Here is a 24,530-nt window from a genome sequence, read left to right on the forward strand (position 1 = left end):
AATATTGTCTCTCTTACTTACCAATCTGATCATTCTAAAAAGGGCAGGCTCTTTATAAATAGAGCTTTTCAAATAGTTATAGCATGATTTTATAGCAGTTATAGCCTCAAATATTTGTCAAAGTCTCTCTCTCTCTCTCTCTTCTACTGAGGCCCACAGATTTGTTCTAGTAGTCTTCATGCTATTTATAGTATTGAAGGTGGAACAAGATCTCCTAGTGGGCCAGATGATCATCACTTAATATATCTTTTTCCAAATTGAACATTTGCCCCACTGAGAGAAAGGTGCTTCAAATTCTAATCTTCTGGTAGCAGAGACTGGCATTTTAGCAAATAGATTTTTAGAATTGTAATATTTCTTTCTTCCTCCCTAGATGTGCACAGTGATTAAAATATCAGTGTAGTAGACCTATGGACCTTCATGAGAGAATGAGAAAATGTACCCATCCTTATCTGAGTAATTAGATCAACAGATATGATCTACCTTTGGCAGGTTTTCAGTAGCATGCTGAGAAGCGTGATATGGCCTTTGGGTCAGTCCAGTTGGATATTACAGTAATGTACTGCATAATAATCTTGAGTTAGGTTTAGTTCTGCTTCCAAGGCTGCAGGTAGATTAGAGGTCTACTGTAACAGATCTGTGACCTCATTACTCAGAAAAGGGAAACTTTCAGGTTAATATAGATACATGTTTCTATTTTGAGCTGCATATTTGATAATAGTTCTAAGCTCAGAACTACCAATGATAACTGGGTTTTTTTTTTCAAAACGTTATTCATTTAATTTGTAGTGAAAAAGTACTTATTGGCTCTGATCACTCAGATTGCATGACTCAACAAAATGCTTACCTGTTCTAAAAAGTAATTTCCTCATAAGGCAACTTAACAATCTGAAAGAGAACATAATACCCACAAATGCAAACACTATAGAAAATCTTGCTTTTATCCATGTTCTTCAAATTTAATAACTTCTAGTTTGGGAGCTTTCCTTTTTCACATTCTAATTTTCCCAGAACGTATTTCAAAGAGAGTAAGAATTAAAGATTGATTGTTTTTTTCCCCCCCAGAACTGGTAGCAAACTGGGCATTTCTCCTTTAATGTTGGCAGCTATGAATGGGCACACTGCTGCTGTTAAGCTACTATTGGACATGGGCTCTGATATTAATGCCCAGATAGAGACCAATAGGAATACTGCCTTGACTCTGGCCTGTTTCCAAGGAAGAACTGAAGTGGTTAGCCTACTGCTTGACAGAAAAGCTAATGTCGAGCATAGAGCTAAGGTAAGGAAAAAAATGAGATATCTTTCAGCTAAGCAGATTTACACTTTATCTTAGATAAAAGTTCTATATTTCATGTGACATTTTCCCTCCTGAAATTTAACTAAAGAGTGAAAATAAAATAAATATTTCCTGTTTAGAAACTGTCTGCTTATGGAACACTGTGCACACACCTATTGCAAGAGGTTGAGTTTTAATAGAGCTATTTAAAAGAAAAGAAATGCCTTTGTTTTAAGGTTCTTTGTCTACACAGACATACACCCGTTGTATAAACAGTGAATTTTATCTTCTGGAGCTTTATTTAATCTTCAGATAATTACAAGCATCTAAATGATGATAAATCTTACACTTAAGCATTTTATATAAAATTTCTTGAGACTCCCATGAAAGCTGATCTTAATGCAAGCTATGTTGGTTTCTGGAATCACTGCATTCTTCTTGACTTCCAATGCCATGGAGGTGAAATGGAATCCTGATGTACACATCCCATCAATGAAGTTGTCCAGCAACTCTGCAGCCATGAAATCCCTACCTGGGACAGAGTTTGTGACTTCACTTAGCATTTCCCTTTCCTCACCAGATTTAACAGCCGTTGGGGTGGAGGGAAAAGGCTTCTCGGCTGACAGTCATTATTCTAAACAGCTATGTCTGTTGTCCGACCAAATAGTGTCTCTGGGTGACAGCAGTGAGGTGGAGCAGTCAGCCAAGGAATGAAGATATGTCTAATCAGAACAGAGGTTCCCTCTTTTCCCTCTGCTCACTAAATGGAATATAAGAGAAAAAAAATCACAGTGATCTGCTTCTATACCAGCTGTTTTACAATAGTATTTCTCCTTTCCAAGTCTTGCCTGGCTATGTCTTTTACCTAATAGATGCCACGCGGGTGTTGTTGCAAAAAATGGTTTCTGCATAGGGAGGAAAAACTTCATTTACTTGAGCTCCATAGCAGACCGTCCCTTCTGTGCTATCTCATGCACAAGCCTGTGCAAGATAGGCTTTTTACACTAGTCCAGCCAAGTAATGTGATAGCAGTGGGGTTCTCCACATCATGCTGCAAAGCACAAGTCTCCAAAAGCATGCCTAGTCTCCAAGGCATAACACACTCTTGGTCAGCTGCAAGTGATTTTATTTCTTCCTTTTAAATGTTGGTAACAGTTTATATAAACTTGGCTTGAAGGTATTGATGGAAAGGCATATGTTTGAGATTAAAACTTATTGCTGGAAGCTGAAGTTACTCCTGTCTTTTATTTAAAAAGAAAAAATAACTATTTTATTCTCCCTGCTTACTCAATCTAGACTGGCCTCACGCCATTAATGGAAGCTGCCTCGGGTGGGTATGCAGAGGTAGGCAGAGTTCTTCTGGACAAAGGTGCTGATGTTAATGCTCCTCCCGTACCCTCATCGAGAGATACAGCTTTAACCATAGCAGCAGACAAAGGGCACTACAAATTCTGTGAGCTACTCATTAGCAGGTATTGTATATGAAGATATGCTGTTAAAGGGTCCAGAATGTGTATTAGGTTGCTTTTCTGTATTTCCCTGGAGATACAACATTGAGTAATGTTAGCTTATACTTCGTATTAGATCCAAACACACATTTTCTTCCTCACCATGCTTAGACCTCAGAATCACATCAGAGATCTCAATATTTCCTTGAATCCTTATTGTTAAGGTATATATATCTTTTGAACCCTCCATCTTGCAATATTCACTTGTGAATATACTGTCATTAACAGCCATTTCCAACGTAGATACCAATGCACATTCATGAGTAGCCCAGTAAAAGGCATATAAAAACAGCTGTCAGCAAGCCCCCCTCCCCATAAGCTCAACCACAACTTAAGATACATTTACAATTACAAACAAAGGCCTGCATGTGGATTTCTGGCATGTGCTCAGGTTGCCATTTGGACTGTTGGCTTGCGTTTTGTAAATGTTTATATCGTTATAAGGATTGAGAAGGTCAAAAAACAGTTTCAGGAACTGGAACATCTCCATTCTAAACATATACAAAATGCATCATTTTAATGGTAAATGGTTTTAATTAAAGTAGATAATGACCTAATTATATGGGTCCAGCGTATTGTTTATTAAAGAATGCTGCTTCAACTTTTGGTCAAAACGGTTTGCTTTTTTTAGGGGCGCTCACATTGATGTACGGAATAAGAAGGGGAATACTCCACTGTGGCTTGCAGCAAATGGTGGGCATCTAGATGTTGTCCAGCTGCTGGTACAAGCTGGAGCCGATGTGGATGCTGCTGATAACAGAAAGATAACACCTCTTATGGCAGCCTTTCGAAAGGTAGAGTGTGGATTTTTTCTTTCCTCTTCTCCTGTCCTTATTAGAATACTGTTTCATCATAAATTTATCTGTGCAGTGGTAATCAGAACATTGGTACATCAGTTCTACTAAATCCCCTCTTTAATTACCACAATGTTTTAAGAAGTAAATAAAAAAAACTACAGAAATATTTTGAGGGTCTGGTTTGAATCCACAAAAATATGGCTCTTTGGGACTATGACCATGTTCTCCACTTACCATTAGGATGGCGTTCACCACCTGCCGTTCGGAGGAATAGCTCACCAGGTCAGCACATCTCCTTGCAGTTGCAAGCCATCCTGCCGGATGTGTGTCTGTCTGCAGTCCTCTGTCTCCAGGAGCTGCTGTGGCCTTTTTGTGATTTAGCTCTCTGGCTAGGTCATCATTGTGGTTCCTTCTTTTGTAGAAAAAATCTCATCTCCCAAAACAGGCTCAGGCAGTCCTCCTTAGACACTGCCGTGTTGGTGCCATTTCCCCAGTGGCTGATTTGGGAACATGGGCCTGCCCTCTACTCCTGGTTCCAGCTCAATGACCCTCTAACCAACACTGAAGGCTTGTTGTCTTTTTTCTGAGCCCTGTCCTACCTTCCTAGACTTCCCACTCTCTAGGTTTGCTAGCCCAGTGTTTCTCAACCTGTTTTTATAATGTGCCCCTTTTAAAAAAAATAAAATTAAAATAAAATAAAATTATAAGTAGCCTCAGTACCTACAGTTTTCAGACACACAAATTTTTTTTCTACCATTGCAAGACATTTGTTTAAACAACTTAATCATAGCTGGGCGGGTGATTAAATTTTTGGGTGTAAAAAGTACAAAAATAATAAAACGCTGTAAAACTTAAAACAAAAATTCAGTTTTCTCCATTTTTCAGTTGTGTTGATGTATCCCCCCCAGACTTCTCTCGAGTACCCCTGAGGGGACTGGTACCACTGGTTGAGAAACACTCTGCTAGCCCAAACCCATCTCTCTGCCTAGGGAGTGACTTCAGGCTTTCCCAGCAGCCCCTTTTGCTTCCTGTTTCCTATCTTTTTTGTAGAATTCCCACCTTTCTTTTGCAGGGGAGTTTCTCTCTAAATAGCTATCTCTAGACTAAAGCTCCCCCATTTTCAACCTAATTAGCTGATTGAGTTCACTTGGTCTAATTCAGCTTTTATAGGGTCATTATGGGGAGCACATGCCATCACAGGACCCAGTGTGACATGAGTAAAGTATTATTTTGCAAATACTTTCTACAAAATTGCATTTAAACTATTGGTTACTGCCAGGAGTAGAATATATGGAGGCGTAGGGAGTTGGAAAGGTGTAAACACAAAAGTTTGATCCCTTGGATCTTTCATTAGCAAGCGATAATTTGGCAGCAACACGATTAGTGATGTGTAAGCCAGGTTTAAGCTACTACATATCTATTTCATTGATATTAAATAAGTTTGTTGGAATTGCACAGTAGAGAAAGGTGTCATGAACCCTGTTCTTCAATTGATTTTGGTAAATGCAAGGTCGGTGGCTAGTATCTATAACTTGATTATGGATGAAGTCTCTGGAGGTTTTTTGGTATATAAACTGGTTTGGAAAGTGTTTTCAGGACCTTCATGGGCCAAGATGATGCATACAAGGTACTCAGTTTCAGCATGACTCAAAGGTGGGTTGCTGAGACTGTTTTGTATATGATCTTAATTTTAGGAGATTTCCCTCTCCAAGATGACATGTAATAGAAAATACATCTGGTGAGGAAAGTCTCATGATGCACTGCTCCCTTTGCAAGTGGATTTTTGCCCTAAATCAGTCAGTAAGCAACAAGTTAGTCTCTAAATTACTCAGTTTCAACAACATCTATCAAGTTAAAATGATTAAAATTGAATTACTTATTTGGCACAAAATAAATATTATAATTAATCGTTGTGCTTGGTTTGAAAATAAGCATCTTGATTTTGTTGTGTGTTTCTCCCATTTACGATGTTTTATTCCATTGATTTTGTGCATCCTATTGACAATAAAGCACATCGACCTGAATAAAGATAAGATTTAGAATGATGAAAACCTGATTATTGCACATGTAATGCGAATAGCATTTTTCAAAGATAAATAACAAGTGCAATTTTTTTAAAGCACTTTTCCACAATTACTAGTAAATACCCCAACATTTTAAAAATCAAGGTTTTTCCTCCTTGATTGTGGAGAGGTGAGTGAGATGCCTCTGAAATGAGGAAAGAGGGTCAAATCTGATGCTCCAGAACCATAAATACTTAAATAATTTGGTAATTTTTTTAATGAAAAAAGTGTATAGGAGAGGAAAGGGGTTGGAACATCTGTAGTCTTGAGAATTTGGTATTAATTAATATTCCAAGCGTTTGAAAGGTAGATTCCTGATTCCTAATAGAGATATTAGTTAGTACAGTATATTCCAGTTACAGCCATGTTTGACAAATGTGGTATGCTTTAAAGTGTTATTAATTTAATATGAAATAACATCTTGATGATTGAATTTTCAGGGTCATGTAAAGGTGGTTCGCTATCTAGTGAAAGAAGTAAACCAATTCCCATCAGATTCAGAATGTATGCGCTACATAGCAACAATTACTGACAAGGTAAGTCATTTGCTGCAGTGTGGCTACTCTTAGCAAGGTTTTAGTAAGTCTGAAAAGAATTACTAAAAGAATAGTTGTAATTGTAAATAATGAAGGTTGGAGTGGAGCTTACCATCGACATCTGCTTGACTGAGGATGCAAGCTTATGATTTTCAAAATACATTTTGAGTAGAAAAATTAATCTGTTATGTTTTTGGTAAAAATTGAAAATCAAAATACTGTAACAATAAGTAAGGGTAGGCAGTCATTTTTGCGGGGGAGGCCACTCCAGGAATTTTGGTAAGTGGTCACAGGCCACACTTTTCTGTTGTTTTAATGGAGAGTGTGTGTGGTCTGAGAGAGTGTCTGGGTGCACCAGGAATTCTGACCAGGGGCAGTGCTTATAGGAGGGGGTGAAAGGGTCCGGGAAGGAGTTTGGCTCCAAGAGGAGGTTCTGACAGCAGTCTCAGGAGGGGTTGCAGAGTCTGGGAGGGGGGTTCTGACCTGGGGCAAGGGGTTGGGGTGCTGAGGGGGTGTCAGGTGCAAGCTCTTACCCTGGCTGGGAAGTGCTTCCTTAGGCAGCTTCCAGCCAGTGGAACAGTTGGGCACTCAGGCAGGCTGCCTGCATTCATGCTGTGGTGGCCCATGCCACTGCTGCAGGCAGAGCACAGGGGGTCTCCACATGCTTCCTCCACCTTTAGCACCATCCTCAGAGCTCCCATTGACCAGCTTCCAGCCAATGGGAGCTGGGGAGGAGAGCAGCACACAGAGATGCATTGCCCTCTTCACCCCTAAGTGGCATGCAGAGACATACTTGTCTGCAGCCATTGGCCATTGCACTTCCAGGAGTGGCATGGCTGGGGGCTGAAGCAAGCAGGCTGCCTTAGCACCCTGTTGCACTGTGGGACGTTCTCCTCCGGTGTCCTGTTCTTAAACATAGTTGAAAGAGTGATTGATGACATCAATTAAATGCGTTCAGCAAGAACTGTAAACAAAATAAAATATTACCCATTTCTGCTCTATAAACAAATATTCCTCTTTTGCTGCTCCACACTTATGGGATCCAGAGCTGTTCTGAGCTTGAACTAAATATTGGAAGTTGGCACTTGCTGTTGAGTTAGGGAATTGCTGTTGAACTGACTTGCTATCCGTTTATCTTGGATAAAATGAAAAGGAAAAACAAGCCTCACAACTTCTATAATATTAAGTACTTGGTAATACAGGGGATTGATAATATCTTTTGAGCATCTCACTACCTGTAAAAGTTGTATCTGTTGCATTTTTCATCTCTGCTTCAGGTTGGTATTAGGGATATAACCAGTTAACTGGTAAGTTGGTCTGCTTAACCCATAGGGGATGGATCAGTTCCCCACCCAGGATCGTGGGGCCCACCCACAGGCAGGGGCTACTCCAGCCATCCATCCAGAGCAGCCCCTGTCCATGCCTACCCCTTGCTGACAATCACAGGCTGGCTCCCTTGGAGTGGTGCCGGCCAGCCCTGCTCCCCGGGAGGTGGCTTCACTGCAGGCTCTGCAATATAAAGTTTATTTAAGCTTTATACTGGGAAGCCTGCAATGTATGTAACTGCTAGGATTTTTAGCAGTTATACAGTTACATTTTTAAATTATTTTTTTATATCCCTAGTTGGGCTGGGCAAATGGTATCTGGTGTCAAAAGGAATAAGACATCAGAAGGAAGTAGATCCTGAGACTTTTTAAACCTTTTAAAAATGATTGATAAGTACAACTAATTGAACCAGCTGTCAGTCTTATGTCATTTGGAAAATTATAAGTTGGTCTACAAACTGGATTTTGTTATCAAATAGAAGACTGACTTATTTTGTGATTTTAGGAGATGTTAAAAAAGTGCCACCTTTGTATGGAATCAATAGTGCAAGCCAAAGATAGACAAGCTGCTGAAGCAAACAAAAATGCAAGCATTCTTTTAGAAGAGCTGGATTTAGAGAAGGTAAGGAATCATCTTTCTTTTGAAGTTTCATTTCTGTGACCAAAACTCTCCTCCATCAGAAGAAAACATGCAAGATCTGGGCCTGAATACAATAAATAAATATAATAAACTCCATCTTTTGGGTGGCCAAAATTTCACTGCTTTTTCTTTGGAAGGCTTCATACAGTTGTTCATGATGGATTGTTTTTTTCGATTAGAACTGTAAAATAATCCATGCAAATGTAAGAAAATGCAATTTAAATAATTCCAGTTTGTAGATTGCACTTACTGATAGTAAATATCGTCGAACAGGTTTTCTCAAAGAGCATGTGCTTTGTCTCCTGCATACCAAGTTTAAAAGGAATATCATTCAAATAAATGCTTATGCACACATACTATTTCTTAGTAGAAGTGTTTCCCAAAAAGATGAATATGAAGCAGTAAGTTATTTTGTACCTGAGCTTAATGAAAAGTCTGTACCTGGTCCATTAGTACAAAAATATTTGATCTAAAACCTGTATTTTTTTAAAAATTGTATCAGATTTATGCTTCTAGTTCCACATTAGTTGCAGCATTTTCAATATTTTACCATCTCACTGTAATTGAAAATGGTTTTTATCTTTATTATTTTTAGTAAATTTTTCATGCTTTTGTGTTTTGACTTGTGCTTTCATATGCACATGCTTTAAAAATACTCCAGAAGATATATAGGACAAAATTCTTCTCTCTGTTGCAATATTTATTGTTTACATTTGCCAAGTTTCCATTAGCAGCAATGGAAGTTCAGCAAGTGAAACAAGTATTAAATGTGCAATAGAGATCCATAGCGCAGGTCAGAGTGAAGAATATTTGTCTTTTGACTTCGAAACATAATTTAAGTGATTATGTAAGTCAGACCTTGAATTTAGTTGCAAATGGTAAGTTATCATCTTGAAGCTTTCAATTTGCTTCCAAACAAGATGCATAGTTCCTCTTTAACAACCTGCAATACTCTCATACTGCTAAAATCGTCTTGATTTACAGCTGAGAGAAGAAAGCAGAAGGCTGGCTTTGGCTGCCAAAAGAGAGAAGAGAAAAGAGAAACGAAGAAAGAAAAAGGAAGAACAAAGAAGAAAATTAGAAGAAATAGAAGCAAAAAATAAAGAGAATTTTGAACTACAAGCTGCTCAAGAAAAGGAAAAACTGAAATCTGAAGGTAGTCTTATTGCTGTTTCTAACTTTTCTATATCCTCCAATATATTGTATATTTGTATCATGGCCCCTAATGTTAATCTCCTCTCAAAGGTAAATAAATAAACCCAGTGTTTTCAGTCTTCCGTGTGCAAGTTTTTCCATATACTTAGTCATTTTTGTTAGCACTCTTGGAACCCCCTTTATTTCTTCAATATTCTTTAGGAGAACCACAACTGTATGCAGTATGAAGGCATACTATTGGTTTGTATCAGGAGATCTCAAATTTCATTGGACCGTGACTCCTTTATGACAATGTTAATCTGTGACTTCAGGAGGAGAAATGAAATCCTTGAACCTGCCCAATCCCTGCCACTCCGGGTGGGGGTGGGTTGAAATCCAAGCCCCACTGCCCTGGTATTGGGGAGAGAGGAGGCAAAGCCCAAGGATTTGGGCCTGTAATCTCAACCCCATTGCCAGGTTCTAAAGCCCTTAAGCTTCGGTCCTAGACAGTGGAGCTCAGGCTTCGGCATTTGCTTCCACGCCAGGCCTCAGCTAAGCCAGCCCTGGCGAGTCCACTAAAACAGGATTGTGAGTTCTGACCTGTTATGGTGTCCCAACCCACAGCTTAAGAACTGCTGGTTTATATAGTAGTACAACTTGTGCATTGGTTTTTTTTGTAACTGGCTTAGCAGTTACTGGCTTATGATTACCCATGGAGTCATTCAAGGCTGTTACTAACCTTAACAACAAATTGCCTGATTTTTTAGGTGTGACTTTAAGAACAAAAAAAGATTGAAAGTGCAAATTTCCTCATACTGTATAATTTTTTTGATTCTTAATCAGATGAGCCTGAGGTCCTAATGGAGCCTCCTAGTGCCACCACTACAACCACCATAGGTATATCTGCAACTTGGACTACTTTAGCAGGTTCCCATGGGAAAAGGAACAATACCATTACCACAACGAGCTCAAAGAGGAAAAGCAGGAAAAACAAAATTAATCCAGATAATGTTCAGATTATATTTGATGATCAACTCCCAATCTCCTATGGTCAACCAGAAAAAGCAAATGGCGAGTCAAAGAGTAGCAGTACCAGCGAAAGTGGCGACAGTGACAACATGAGGATTTCCAGTTGTAGTGACGAAAGCAGCAATAGCAACAGCAGCCACAAAAGTGACAGTCATTCTTCCACAGCAGCCACTAGCACTCCCAGCAACAAGAAACAGCCATCAGTACTTGTCACTTTTCCAAAGGATGAGAGGAAAGCAATTTCTGGCAAATCATCAATAAAGTAAGTTACTATGGCCATGCATAATAACTCCCAGTATGAAAAAATTGGAACTTCCTGCTGAAAATGACTTTCGAAACCTGACTCTTCAGTATTTGTGTCACCTTGTTAGACTCTTGTGAATTACAAGAATAATATAAGAGCACAAAGGTCCTTGATTTTCTATTTTTGTATATTATGTATGGCTGGAAAGATTGTAAGAGGAGACAAAACATTTTTGTATCACGAATTATATTAAAATAGTAGGCAGAGGCATGAAGCCTATCCACAAATCTGTAACTAGTGGATTGTCTTCCTATATGTGGTTTCCCAGACAGAATCATTTCAGTTAGAGTTCTGCCCAATCAGATATTTTTACTGTAACTCGTCCCTACCTGGAACATGACTGTTCTTTCCTTTCTCTTTTCTGTTTTCTTACTGACAGTGTGATATAGCCTAGGTTTCAGGTAAACTGCTGCTCAGTTCAAGGACAGGTTGGACCTCTCTACTCCAGCATCTCGAGACCTGACTGGTCCCAAATGAGGGATTTTTCTGTCTACCTGCTCCTCCTTTCTCCTCCCCCTCCCGCCCCCAACCAATCCAGTGCTCAACAGCAGCCCAACTGAGCTGCATGCCAGCTCCCGGGCTCCCACCCCTCACAGCACACTGGGACTCTCTGGTCCTGGAACATCTGAGGTCATGCTGGACCACAGATGTTGCCGGAGCAGAGATCCTGGATTGTAGAGGTGCAATCTGTAGTGCCTAATCCAGTGGATATTACATTGGTGGTTTTAAAAGTTTAAATGAAATGTTATGTATCTAGATGCATTTCATAATACACACGTTAATACTGGTTGGTTAATCCTAATCCAGTCAGACACATTAGAGAGAAAATGAAGTCCATGCCTATATCTTATGAATAAATACTGCTTCTCCACTGTTCAAGGTAGTTGGTTGCTCTGCATCTCCCTCAGATGCAGTGAACCTGTTTTTAGCTTTCAGCAGAGGGGGAAAATAGCTAAACTAAATAAGATACTATCGGATAAAATACTCTGTAGGTATTATACTACATCTGTATATTAACTATATTTATGAATGATCACTTGGGCTTAGTGCGCTTATGTATCTGGACAGAAATGTGCTAACTCTGTCAAGTTACAATTTTCTAATGTAGGAGCTCCCAACAAGCTTAGTGCCCAAATACTAAAGAAAAATAGCCACATTATTTCTTAAATAATTTCTTCACTCGTGTCTAAAAACGAATTATTTTTTAAAGGTTGTCTGAGGTTATCAGTGAAGTAACCAGCAACTCCTTGTCCACTTGCACAAAATCTGGACCGTCTCCCCTTTCTTCTCCAAATGGAAAATTAACTATCGCTAGCCCTAAACGTGGCCAGAAGAGGGAAGAAGGATGGAAGGAGGTTGTACGAAGGTATGTGTGCATATATAAACATGCCAGTAGTTTTACCCCTTTTATGTGTCTTTTTGATAATTTTTTTATCTCTTTGTTGCTCATCTTACAGTTAAAATTAATGTGTTAGCTTGAGAGAAGTAGTGGTGGATTTCTCCTCTTGAACACAGGATCTCTCAAATGTCATAGCTTGCTGCTAATTTCACTTTATTTCAAACCATTGATATTTCTTCAGTTGACTTAATACTTTTTTTCTTCCGTATAGATCAAAGAAGGTTTCTGTCCCATCAACAGTAATTTCCAGAGTCATTGGAAGAGGAGGATGCAACATCAATGCTATCCGTGAGTTCACTGGAGCACATATAGACATTGACAAACAGAAAGACAAGACAGGGGACAGAATAATAACAATAAGGTAAAAAGTTTGCTTGGGCATTATTTACTACTTTTTAAAAGAATAATTTCTGTAAAGTGAATTGCAAGAATGAATTTTAAAAAGTAATCTTTGATTTAATAGACCACTTACCTTGTGGGATTTCTAGATATGCTATAACTTCAAAAATCATTTGAGAAGCATAATTTATGCTACTATTCTGTTTGTATTTTTGGAGCCAAAGAATATTTTCATTCAGAATAGGAAAAATTGGTTTTGTTCTTTAGTTGTGGACAGAAAGTAAGATGATATAAACTATATTTTGTGGACTTTGAAAAGCCTTTTTTGCTTTAGACTGGCATTTCAGCTTTTTAAATTCGGTATCTATAAAGCTAAACACCTAGTTCCCTATAAAATAAAATATCTTACTGTGGATGTATCTATAATAGTGGTTAACAACCTCAAAGCTTATATTTGGGTTATGTTGTGTAACAGTTTGTGGTAAAAATTAAATCAGAGTAACTATACTTTTTCCTTTTACTCTCTATTACAGGGGTGGCACAGAATCAACAAGGCAAGCAACACAGTTGATCAATGCTCTTATTAAGGACCCAGATAAGGAAATTGATGAACTTATTCCAAAGAATCGTTTGAAAAGTTCTGTAGCAAATTCCAAAATAGGATCGTCAACACCTGCTGCCACTACAGCTGTTAGCAATTCACTAATGGGGATCAAAGTGACCACTGTAGCTGTTCAGTCAACATCTCAAACATCTACAGCACTCACTGTGCCTGCAATTTCTTCAGCACCCATGCACAAAACTGTCAAGAACCCAGTGAATAATGTACGGCCTGGTTTTCCGGTCTCTCTTCCATTAGCATATCCTCCTCCACAGTTTGCACATGCTCTACTTGCTGCTCAGACTTTCCAACAAATCCGTCCACCTCGGTTGCCCATGACCCACTTTGGAGGTACTTTTCCACCAGCTCAGTCTACCTGGGGTCCTTTTCCTGTTAGGCCTTTGAGCCCTGCAAGAGCTACTAACTCACCTAAACCTCACATGGTGCCTCGCCATAACAGTCAGAACAGCAGTGGTTCTCAGGTAAATTCAACAAGTTCTCTGGCTACTAGTCCGACAGCTACTACAAGTTCAGCAGCCTCTGCTGTGTCTGTTTCATCTACAAATGGCAGTCCCAGTTCACCCTCAGTCAGAAGGCAGCTTTTTGTTACAGTTGTGAAAACATCTAATGCCACCACAACCACAATCACAACCACAGCAAGTAACAATGGCACAGTTCCTACAAATGCCACATATCCCATCCCTACTGCCAAAGAACACTATCCTGTCTCATCCCCATCATCTCCTTCACCACCAGCTCAGCCAGTAGCGATTTCTAGAAACAGTCCTTCTTCTGATTGTGTAACCACCTCTCCGAATAAAGGGGCACCTTCCTCTGACCAGGAAGCAGCTAGTCCTCCAGCAGTGGAAACAAATAATTCAGCCAGCAGTCGGCAGCTGAGTGCTAGTTCTGCTGGCAGTTCCTCAGTGCACCCTGCTCACCAGCAGTCTCCAGGATCTCTGTCTCAAGAAGCAAGGCCTCCTCCACAGCAACCTCAGGTTCCTCCTCCAGATCCTAGAATGGTTGTGCCTCCAAACTTAGCAGCAACAAGTTCAACTGCCCCAGTGGTAGGTTCGACGAATGCCCCCGTGTCCTATCCTTTGCCTCAGACATCAGTAGGATCTGGATCTACTCAACCTCCAGCTAAAATGGAACCTCCTACTATCAAACCACCTGTCCATGGAGCAAATACTGCTCACAAGACTCCAGCTCCTGTGCAGAATTGTTCTGTTGCTGTTCTCAATGTAAATCACATTAAAAGGCCCCACAGTGTTCCTTCTTCAGTGCAGCTTCCTTCTACCTTAAGTACTCAAACTGCTTCTCAAAATACAGCCCATCCAGCAAACAAATCTATGGGTACTAACTTCAGTGCTACTTTGCCATTTGGGCCCTTTAGCACATTGTTTGAGAACAGTTCCTCTTCTGCTCATGCCTTTTGGGGTGGATCTGTAGTTTCATCTCAGACAACACCAGAATCCATTCTGTCAGGAAAGTCTTCGTTTTTGCCAAACTCCGAATCCATGCATCAGTCTGATACTTCCAAAGCCCCAGGTTTTAGGCCACCATTACAGAGGCCAGCTCCAAGTCCCTCAGGTAAGTGTGTGTGTGTTGTGTCCTTAGTAATATGTTGGGTATGAGTTGAATGCTTGCACTTTGGAACACTTAATATTTCCTGCCTATCCTTTTATACTAAATGAACTGTATATTCCATAAATCATCTGCTCTTGAATCTGTCCCTTGGAGTGGAACGGTGCTTTAAACTATAAGATTCATTTTAACCCAAATTATATTTCTAGCCCTTACAAGGATATTTTCTGAATGTAAATCATGTGCTTTTGTATTTGTGAGTGTGCATGCAGCTGGACACATCATCTTTGAAAGATGTGGCCTGCTTCATTCATCTCATTTGAGGTATTGCATGTAAAACCTGGACTTGAGAGTTGAATGTTAGCATAATATTATCAACAGTGAAACAGTTAATTGTAAATCTTCTACATGAGGCTGTTATCATTGCCTGTCTGACAAAGACTCCGACTTTATCCTTTGCATCTTCTGCAGCATAATCCTACATAGCCAGTGTATAAATCTGTAGCATATTGAAAACGTTAGGACAGAATTAAAAATAAATTTACCCTCAGAATAAAACAAGGGATACATGACTGATTTTACTATTTTCATACTAATTTCAAGAAAAAAAATCCCATCTATGACTGCACATCCTTCTGTGGGAGAATGTCGTTTGCTGTACTCATGCAAGGTTTTGTCAACCAATTCAGACTAGCAACTTGCTATAGCATTCATAGGGCTTTTTTGTACTTCAACTCTGTTCAGTGTGTAGGGACTCAAAATGTACATTTTGTGTGTGGTGTTTTGTTTTGAAGAGAAAAGAAGAGTAATGTTTTCCTACAAAGGTGAAGAACGGTTAATACTATCAGAGAATTCAGAGATGCAGTACATGTTTTTACATTGTAACTTGTTCCTGTGCACCAGTTAACTTCAGTTGATTTTTCCATAATTTTAAAGATTTCAGTCTTCTAATATCTGGCACTGTGTATGTAGGCTTTATCAGTTCCTGTTTAATAGCAAGGGATATTTTCATAAGACCAAGCTCAGTTTCATTTATATCATGTATTCCGCAGCAGAAGTTACCTTTTTGCTGAATAGTTGTGCTCTGAATGTCAACTTTTGTGTATTTTTTTTAAATATAGCTCTTAGCTGTGAGTAACTTTGAAAATGTGCCTCTAGAGAAAAGTGATGCATTGATATCATCTTGTGTTAGCAGAGAGTCTAAGACAATGGCACAAAGGGGTTTGGACTGTCCACTTCATTGCAATTAAGACAGTGATGCCAGGGACTTTGGGATATTTCCAAGATTACATGGAACTCAGTATTTTTGTCATTTTGCTGCTACTGGGTGTCTGGCACTTCCTTAGTCTTCCTATTGGGACTGGCTGGAGTTGCCACTTATTTGCCAGCTTTCCTAATGGGGGAGGGGAGTTGATTGGATTATGTTGAATGTGGCCCCTCATTGTTCCAAAGCAGAGCCTAACTTGTGTCTAGGGATGGGGAGAAGCATAAGGTGACCTACCTCTAGTATGTGGAAAACTGGAGAATAATATCGCTGATGCCACCTGAGGAACAGGAGTGATAAACGCTCCCCTCTTGCTGGCACACATGGAAGTGGGGAAGGGAAGCTCTGAGCCAGGTCTCGAACAGTATTGCAATAGTTGAAGCTCAAGGGGACATGCTTCCTGGAGAACACAACAAAAAACTGCTCCTTCTTTGTAATTTCTCTGTTTGGTTTTATAGTTTTCTTCCAAAATGCATAATCCTTTTCCAAGATGTGCAACAGATTTGTGTCTGAGATCTGCTGATAGCCAGTCCATGTAAGCTATACTATTTCATAGAGCTATAATAAATTAATGCCGCAGCATTTGGATGTGCTAGTGATTTGGCTCAGTCATGCTACAGAGTATGCAAAGGCCCTGATTATAGATAGCTTTGTGCAGTGCGTACGTCACAATATGTTAGTTGCAGGTTGGAGGAGAGCTTAAAAAGAAATGTCACAGGCACATAAATGTCAGGTGTGGACTTTAGGGAAACCATTGCATTATTGTGCATCTGCGAACATAAGCCTACTATGAAATGCAATCTACACTGTTATCTACTATATATTTGATAGCGTTTCTGTGAGCGAGTGAGTCTGTCTGTTTGTTCAAGAACTCCTCCTAAATGGTAAGAGCTGGGGACACCAAATTTGATTTGCAGTTTCCTGTTATCATAACTTAAAGCAAGGTCAGGGTTTGGGGGGGGGGGACGACGACTGAAGTCTTCCTCTCCCCTCCCCTGCCCCCCCCCCCCCATACATACAGGGAGCCATAAAACCGTACAGAAAAGAGACGGACACACCAGACAGGTGAAAGGGACTGACTGGGGGTGTCATCTTCCTCCCACTACCCCCACTCCCCTGGGACTACCCGAGCCTGGAGTCTCCCACGTGCCCTTTAGGCTGCAGCTCCTCCTCTCCCCCATTCCTATGGGAACATTGGTGGTTGTTCCCCTTTGTCAGAAATTATGGGGAAAGTGCACAGTTTGCTCTGTTCCTCACTCTGGCTGGGGAGTGCAGGGGGCAAAAGAACGTGGACCTGCCCCAGTCAGGGGACATCAGCCCTGCCCTGGCTGTGCCTACTGGAGCTGCAGTGGCCATGGAGATGCGCTTCTTACCTGGCCGCAAGCTGCTGTGGTGGGAGAGGGCTGGGGTAGTCCTTTGTCCCCGGGGCAGCCTGCATCCTGAGCCCTCATCCACAGCCCCAATATAAATGAAGAAAAAAAAAGAGTTAAGGACCTGCGCAAAGGTGGGTAAATCTCCTAGTGTTATTTATACTTTGTTAGATGTTCACACTGCCTTTCTGGACTTGGGGAATTATTTTAGTCACTTTTTCCTCTCAGCTGAATACAGTAGGTTGGGGGGGGCCTGCTTGGAGGAGCACAGGGGTATGTCTTCGCCACGTCTCAGCCTCCTTGTCTGAGGGAGTTTCACCTACTGTAACCCAACCTCCTGGCTGCTCTCAAGGGATGGAAAGTGGCTACTGCTTTGCTTCAGTCCAGCAAGGGGCAACGTAGGTTAGTGAATGGACTGCATAAGGGGCCCTCTTTCTTCTCTGTGGGCCGCAAGATTGTTGTAACCAAGATGGTCTCTCAGGATAGGGGAGTTTTATTAACTGTGCTTGTATACTTTGTATTTGAGGGGTGTGCCAAGTGGACTGTAGCAGCACTTTGGATGCAAAGGATGTGCCTAGCTCTCACAACATTGTGTGAAATCACACACCTCACTTCACGTGCCCTTAACTCTGTGTCACTTTTGTAATACTAGTAGGAAAAAAACGATGTGGGTAAAATCCTGCAGAATCTGGCAACCCTGTGCACGGGAAGTAGTAAACAAAATGTCTCGTGGGCCACGACCCCTAATAAGCTGCCAGAGATTGTCCACCATTGCTCCATTCCTTGCCTAGCTTTGGTATGAACAGCTGCATGAAATGCACATACTCCAGACCAGTTTAACTGCTGCCCCGTACAGTGACACTGACCAAGCAATGTCAGTTTCACAACTACTGCTTTAGAAAAGTTCCAGTCAGAGCAGCCGCAGCCATGGAGCTTTGTCTTCAGAGGCAGGATTACTGCATTAGATCACTCAAAAGTAATCTTCACAATCACAATGGATGAAAACTTAATGAAGTCTTAAATCTTTATAAACTTATGGTTAGCATGGGAACGTGCTCTCTGTCTCTCTGGATAGTTTTCTACCCATCTGTGGTCAGTAGATTGTTGCTCTACTGATGACTCTTTTTGTCAGACCTACATTGCTGTCTAGTGTACCTTTGGACAGGGAAAATATGCCTTAGTTACTTTAGACTGAGAGAGGGGAAGAAGATACATATTGGGGCAGAGACAAGAGTCCTTAAGTCTTTAAGAATTAATAAGTATAGTAACTTTCTTAGATGTTAATTGTGCACTTCCTTCAGCTAGCAGAACTTAGAAAACCTTCCCAGTGTGCAAAAATTCTTGTGAATTTGTTTGGTAAATTTCCTCAGCTTGGATAATTTACTGTTTCCCATTGTATAACTGGAGCCATATTTCCATAACTTGATGACCTGGCTTCATACTGATCACTGAACAAATTGTAAATATTTCCTTAATAAAGAAAGAAAAGGGAAGTAGAAAAGTACTTTGTGAATTTTAAACACAATCACATTTTTCCCTGCCAATCAGAGATGTTAAGGACTAGTCGACTATCCAATAAGCAAATGCTTATTGGATAGTTAATTGACTAGTCAATTCTCCCCTCCCCCTCTTACTACCTCTATCAGATAGAGGCAGCAAGGGGCGGGGAGGGGTACTTCAAATAGGCAGCACTACACAGCTGAGCCCGAGATAGCGCTGGCTCTTTCAAATGCCGAGGTGGCGTTCAAAGGGGCAGCGCTGCACAGCTGATCCTCAGCTCAGCTGTGCAGCACTGCCCCTTTTAAACACTGCCTCGGCGTTTCAAAGTGGCAGCACCGCACAGCTGAGCCTGGGATTAGCTATGTGGCGCTGTCGCTCATAGAGCTCAGGGTCAGATGGGGACTCCCCAGCTGATCCTGGGCTCCAGCACGGCATTTCTGGGGAAAAGGCACGCAGATACGTGGTCAGGTGGGGAATCCCCAGCTGACCTCAGCTTCACGTGGCATTTCAAATCAGCAGCATGGCATGGAGCCTGGGGTCAGCTAGGGACTCTTGTACATTTCAAAGCTGGCACGCGGCATGTAGCCCTGCATCAGTGGGACTTCCCGCTGGCCCCGGGCTGCGTGGTGTTCTGCATTCCTCCTTTGAAATGCACAAGAGCCACAATGCACAAGTGCCTATCAACTAGTTGAGTAGTTCCATTGACTACTCAACTAGTAAAATAACCAATAGTTAACATCCCTACTGCCAGTGCCAGATGGTGGCTGCATTACTTATTGTTACATCATTTTTCTGGTCTCAAACACTATAAATTATAAAGATTTAGGAATCTGGAAAATGCCAGACTGTTATGCTAGTAGCCAGTTATAGGATTATTTACAGTCTAGTTACTGCATTCATTAAAATTCAAGAGCTCCACATAAAAGTCAAGCATTATTTTTAAATGTATGTTTTGTTTTTTAAATATAAAATGAGAAAGTATGAAGGATTTCCAAACTGACAATCCTTCTAAAAATCAATATTTCACCTCCATGGCTTTTATTGGTTAACTCTTTTCAGGTTTTTATTTTCACATATTCTCTTCAGCTAGTATTTTCCAGTCATTCTTCCCCTGATAATTTCTCCTACATCATTTTACTGAGAGTTTTCCCCTGCAAATGTTTTTTTTCTTTGAGGGAGGGGATGTTATTTTACTATTCCTGGACCAGAGAGCCAGTGTCAGGAGCCCTGTAACAGCCGGGAGCCCAGTCAGGCTAGCTGCAGGGGGGGAACGACAGCTGGAAGCCCTGCCACAGGAGTCCAGCTGGGCCAGCGGTAGAGTGGCTGAAGTACCAGCAGGCTTCAGTGGGGCCAATGGGGCCAGCAGCAGGAGGAGTGCTGGCAGCCCTGCTGTGTCCATAAGCCCAGCTGGGCCAGTGGCCAGGGGGAGGTAGCCTGGCAAGCAACTGAACCAGGAGCGGAGCTGGAGGCTGATGGCAGGAGGCCAGAAATATCCTCCCTTAGTCTAGCAAAATCCCTCGTTCGGGACCAGTCAAGTCTTGAGGGTGTCAGACCAGGGAGGTCCAACCTGTACTCATTTTTATCCAGCTTCAATACTCACAGTCACTCATTTATTTTAGAGCAGTTATTCCCAACTGCTGGTCCGCGGACCAGTGCCAGGCTGCAGGCCGGCTTCTGGGACACAATGGCTGCCGGGGCTGAAACCGGCTGTTTTTCGGCGACTCTTCAGGCCGGGGCTGAGGCACGCTCTGGCCCCCAGAGTCCACCGCACAACCAGTTGGCTTCAGCTTTGGCAACAGCCACGTGAAGCCAACTGTTCGTGGAGGCTCTGGGGACAGGGCTGAGATACGCTCCGGCCCCCTGAGCTGCTGCACAGCAGTCGGCTTCAGCATATTCATTATTTGTATAATGAATACGCAAATGAAATGTTACCGGTCTGCCAAAAGTTTGTGAATGGGTTTGCCAGTCTGCAGTATAAAAAAGGTTAGGAACCACTGTTTTAGAGAGTTGTTTTTAAACCTTTCAGAAATAGTTAATTCCTAACTGTTCCTATACACTCACTCTCACACTCACACATTCAACGTTCCCAGGTTTTTTTCTAATACTCCTATTTGTAGGTGTGTGAATGGTGAGTACAGCTAAAAAGACTTAGTTAATTAACCAAAATGTAAATTATGATGAGCAAAGAAACTAATTTGATGCAAATGTTTTAATTCAAACCATCTTTCAGTGAGGACTAACCTTCTGTCAATTTATTTCGTAGGTATTGTCAATATGGAGTCACCTTATGCTTCTGTAACACCATCTTCTACACATTTGGGAAACTTTGCCTCAAACCTTTCAGGCGGTCAGATATATGCACCTGGGCCACCCCTTGGTGGAGCACCTGCAGCTGCTAATTTTAACAGACAGCATTTTTCCCCACTTAGTTTATTGCCACCGTGTTCATCTGCATCAAATGGTGAGTTCTACCCTGTAGAAAACTAGTGAGAAATAATTGTAATGGCAAAATATTCTGTCAGACTTCAAACTTTACCTAGTCTGTGTAGCCAAAATATCATTTTATTTATTAAAAAGCTAAGCTTTTTCCTAGGGTTTTCTGTTTCATTGTTATTGAAGTCCATATCTGTTTTGATTTTGAAACTATATTCTACAGAATGGATTGTCCTGGATTGGTTCACTTAATAAATCTTGTCAACAAATACAGGCAGTCCCCGGGTTACGTACAAGATAGGGACTGTAGGTTTGTTCTTAAGTTGAATTTGTATGTAAGTCGGAACTGGTACATATTGTAGGGGAAACTCTAGCCAAACATTTCTCCAGAGCTCAGTTTTATTCTCCCACACCTCACTTCCCTCAGTCCTTTATTCTCAAGCTGAGGTGTCTGCTGAGAGAAGCCGCTCCGCGTCTCCCTGGTCTGCTGGGTGGGGCGCTAGCTTTGCGTCTCCCTGGTCTGCTAGGGGGAAAAGCAGCTAGTGCGGGGTTGCCTCACCCCGTTTGTAAGTAGGGATCCGATGTAAGTCGGATCCATGTAACCCGGGGACTGCCTGTACTCTTTCTTTTATGATGATCTTGTTGTTTACAACCCTTTAAAATAACCACTCAGTAGATTTGGCGAGAGACTGCGATCTATAATTTTGATATCTTCATTTATAGTTGTGACTTTTACAGTTCTTGCTGTAACACAGCCATGATGTTTTACGGTATCAACAATTAACATTTTGTTTTCTAACAGATTCCATTATATTTAAGGAAGAAAATTAAAGATTAAACCACTGGCCATATTAAAATCTGAAGTCCTCTTATTAAGACTTTTGTAGGCTAACTGAGATGCAGATGTTTTGAGAAGAACCTATCAATTTATTTCAGATACCCTTCTGAATCTATCTCTTTCTAATTGCCAGTCTTTGTTAATACCTAAAATCATCTTTTTAACAGTAGCATATGGAGTAGTAAACAATTGCAATACAGTAAATGTTTTACATAAGCCGCTAAACAGTCAACAAATGATAAAGGCTTGAGCTATATTTTGAACTGCTGATATCGAGGTAAAACAACTTCAGATTGTCCTAATATGCCTGTTGATTCTCCTGAATCATCTGCTTCCAAATGCTTGAGGCTTTGTTTTGTTTTACAGGTTAGTGTTGGTATGTGTGAATAGAACTGTGTGATGAAAGTTCATTTTGTTACCTCAGACTAGGTCTAACCAAGATACTAAATACATATACACGTCTGTAATTTTTTCAATTATTTTCTGTAGATTCTCCTGCTCAGTCAGTATCATCTGGAGTTAGAGCACCATCTCCTACTCCTTCAGCGGTGTCCTTGGGGTCTGAGAAGCCCAGTAATGTGTCTCAGGACAGAAAGGTTCCTGTTCCAATTGGGACTGAACGTTCTGCACGTATCAGACAAACTGGAACTTCCACTCCATCTGTTATTGGGAGCAATTTAGCCACTCCAGTGGGACATAGTGGCATCTGGTCCTTTGAAGGGATAGGTGGCAATCAAGGTATGAAGTATTTTCTGATAGGCATACTTATGCATGCAGCTTTCTATAATTATATTGCTTTTCTTAGTAACCAGGCTTTAGAACAGAAAGGCAATGTATAAATTGAGTTCCTTAGAATTTACATTATAAATTAATTTCCAGTTCCCAGAGGAGGGTTTTCTGTTTGCTCTGTTCAATTTTAAGTTGTGTTCTAAAAGGAGGCAGAGAACCTTTGGTTGTGAAACTTTGCTGCTTGTGACATTTGTTCTTTGTGTTTTAATTGAACAAAGCCAGAAATGACAAGTAGCTAGGTTCCACCTTGCCTGGAATGAAATAGGTAATCTAGCTGTTATTTTTATGATTACTCCTACAACCAACCTAGAAAAGCAGTATTAGTTGGCTTTGAATGGACTGTCATCCAAAACTTCCTCTTGTTGACAAAGTTACAGGACAGGATAGTGAGTGAGGAAACACATGGGATAGTTGTCTCTTGAGGAGAGAGAGAAGGGGAATCTCTGGACACAGTCATAACTGGGGATGTTAGATATCTTGCAATTGAATAGTCATGTAACTGCATGAAATCTCAGTGCTCCTGGCCCCATTCCTGGGGAGCCCCCAGCCACCTCATGCTGCTGTCTCCCTGAGGCAACAGCACAGGGAGAGGAGGCAGGCAGAAGCTGAATGCAATGGTACACAGTTTTTAAGCTGGCTGTCCATGCATGTTGGCTGTGTGGAGCTGCCTCCCCCTCTATGCTGCTTCACTTCTTCACCCTGCACTTCTGCCACTATCAGAGGCAGCAGCGCGGGCAGGGGACAGCAGCCTCTGTCCACGGGGAGCTCGGGCCCCCCACGGACAGGGGCTGCAGTGCCACCCCCATCCCCTCCCCCCCACATTGGTGATGCTGATAGAGAGGCAACAGCGTGAGGTGTCCGGAGGCTCCCCAGGAGCAGGGCCAGGAGTGCACTGGCTGCTGGCTCCACCCCCAGGGACCATCAAATAATCATGTAACTGCTAAGATTTGATGCAATTACACGGTTATTAAATTAATTGATATCTAACACCCCTAATAATCATTAAGATTAACTGATGAGTGCAGGCTTACTGGTTAATTGTGTGAACGGCAAGTGGCCTGCCTTTTCAATTTACCACTTATGGAATGTATCATATTTTTTCGTGTGTGCTTCAGGAACCTTTTAATAAAGCAGTCTCTTTGAGAAGCACTTATTTGTAATATCAAGTAGTCAGAAGTGAGGTTATAAGAAACCATGCAGTCTTCAACTGCAACAATACAGGACCTATAAGGGACAGGTTTCAGTATCCGTAACTTAAAAAGGAGAAAATATCGTGGAAGTTATTTTGTTGACTATAATTTTTCAGTGTCCTCCATTATGTGGAATTTCTTTGAGTGACTGTCCACACAAATTCCATTCTTGGTATGCATGCATCCCAGAAGTATAGTCTGAGCGGACAACACATCTCGAACAACCAGAGTTACTGTAATGCAAGTGATTATTCTTGTTTCAGAAATCTTTAAGGCAGAGGACTTCAGCCTGTTAGCTCCTTATACAAGTTTATTAATATCAATATAATCATTGATTGCATTTGTTTCTTTGCCAGATAAAGTAGATTGGTGTCACAGTGGAATGGGAAGTCATATGATCCACAGGCCAATGTCTGATCCAGGAGTGTTTTCACATCAAGCGATGGAGCGAGATAGTACAGGAATTGTAACCCCTTCTGGTACATTCCATCAACATGTTCCTGCAGGATATATGGATTTTCCTAAAGTCGGGGTAACAATCCTAATGTTTCTGGCATGCACCTTAGTGTAGGAACTTCAATATTTCTGTGTTTTTAAGACAAATAAAA

At 41.2% G+C, this 24,530-nt stretch overlaps 1 protein-coding gene across 9 annotated transcripts in view; it reads left to right on the forward strand.

The window, feature by feature from the left end:
• The window catches only part of ANKRD17 (ankyrin repeat domain 17), a 135,603-nt gene that overhangs the window by 108,124 nt on the left and 2,949 nt on the right, over nt 1–24,530 (forward strand). For 5 of the 9 annotated variants that reach the window (XM_075929381.1, XM_075929382.1, XM_075929388.1 and 2 more), the window contains 14 exons: nt 1,066–1,279; nt 2,573–2,748; nt 3,416–3,578; nt 3,822–3,863; nt 6,085–6,180; nt 8,011–8,127; nt 9,130–9,301; nt 10,123–10,570; nt 11,823–11,978; nt 12,223–12,372; nt 12,884–14,544; nt 20,936–21,133; nt 22,433–22,681; nt 24,279–24,454. In XM_075929381.1, coding sequence (XP_075785496.1) covers nt 1,066–1,279; nt 2,573–2,748; nt 3,416–3,578; nt 3,822–3,863; nt 6,085–6,180; nt 8,011–8,127; nt 9,130–9,301; nt 10,123–10,570; nt 11,823–11,978; nt 12,223–12,372; nt 12,884–14,544; nt 20,936–21,133; nt 22,433–22,681; nt 24,279–24,454 — 4,018 coding nt within the window. The remainder of the gene's footprint in view (nt 1–1,065; nt 1,280–2,572; nt 2,749–3,415; nt 3,579–3,821; nt 3,864–6,084; nt 6,181–8,010; nt 8,128–9,129; nt 9,302–10,122; nt 10,571–11,822; nt 11,979–12,222; nt 12,373–12,883; nt 14,545–20,935; nt 21,134–22,432; nt 22,682–24,278; nt 24,455–24,530) is intronic. The other 4 variants (XM_075929383.1, XM_075929385.1, XM_075929389.1 and 1 more) reach the window with 1 other exon arrangement.

The sequence above is a fragment of the Pelodiscus sinensis genome, chromosome 5 (assembly GCF_049634645.1).
Source record: "Pelodiscus sinensis isolate JC-2024 chromosome 5, ASM4963464v1, whole genome shotgun sequence".
NCBI lineage: Eukaryota > Metazoa > Chordata > Testudines > Trionychidae > Pelodiscus > Pelodiscus sinensis.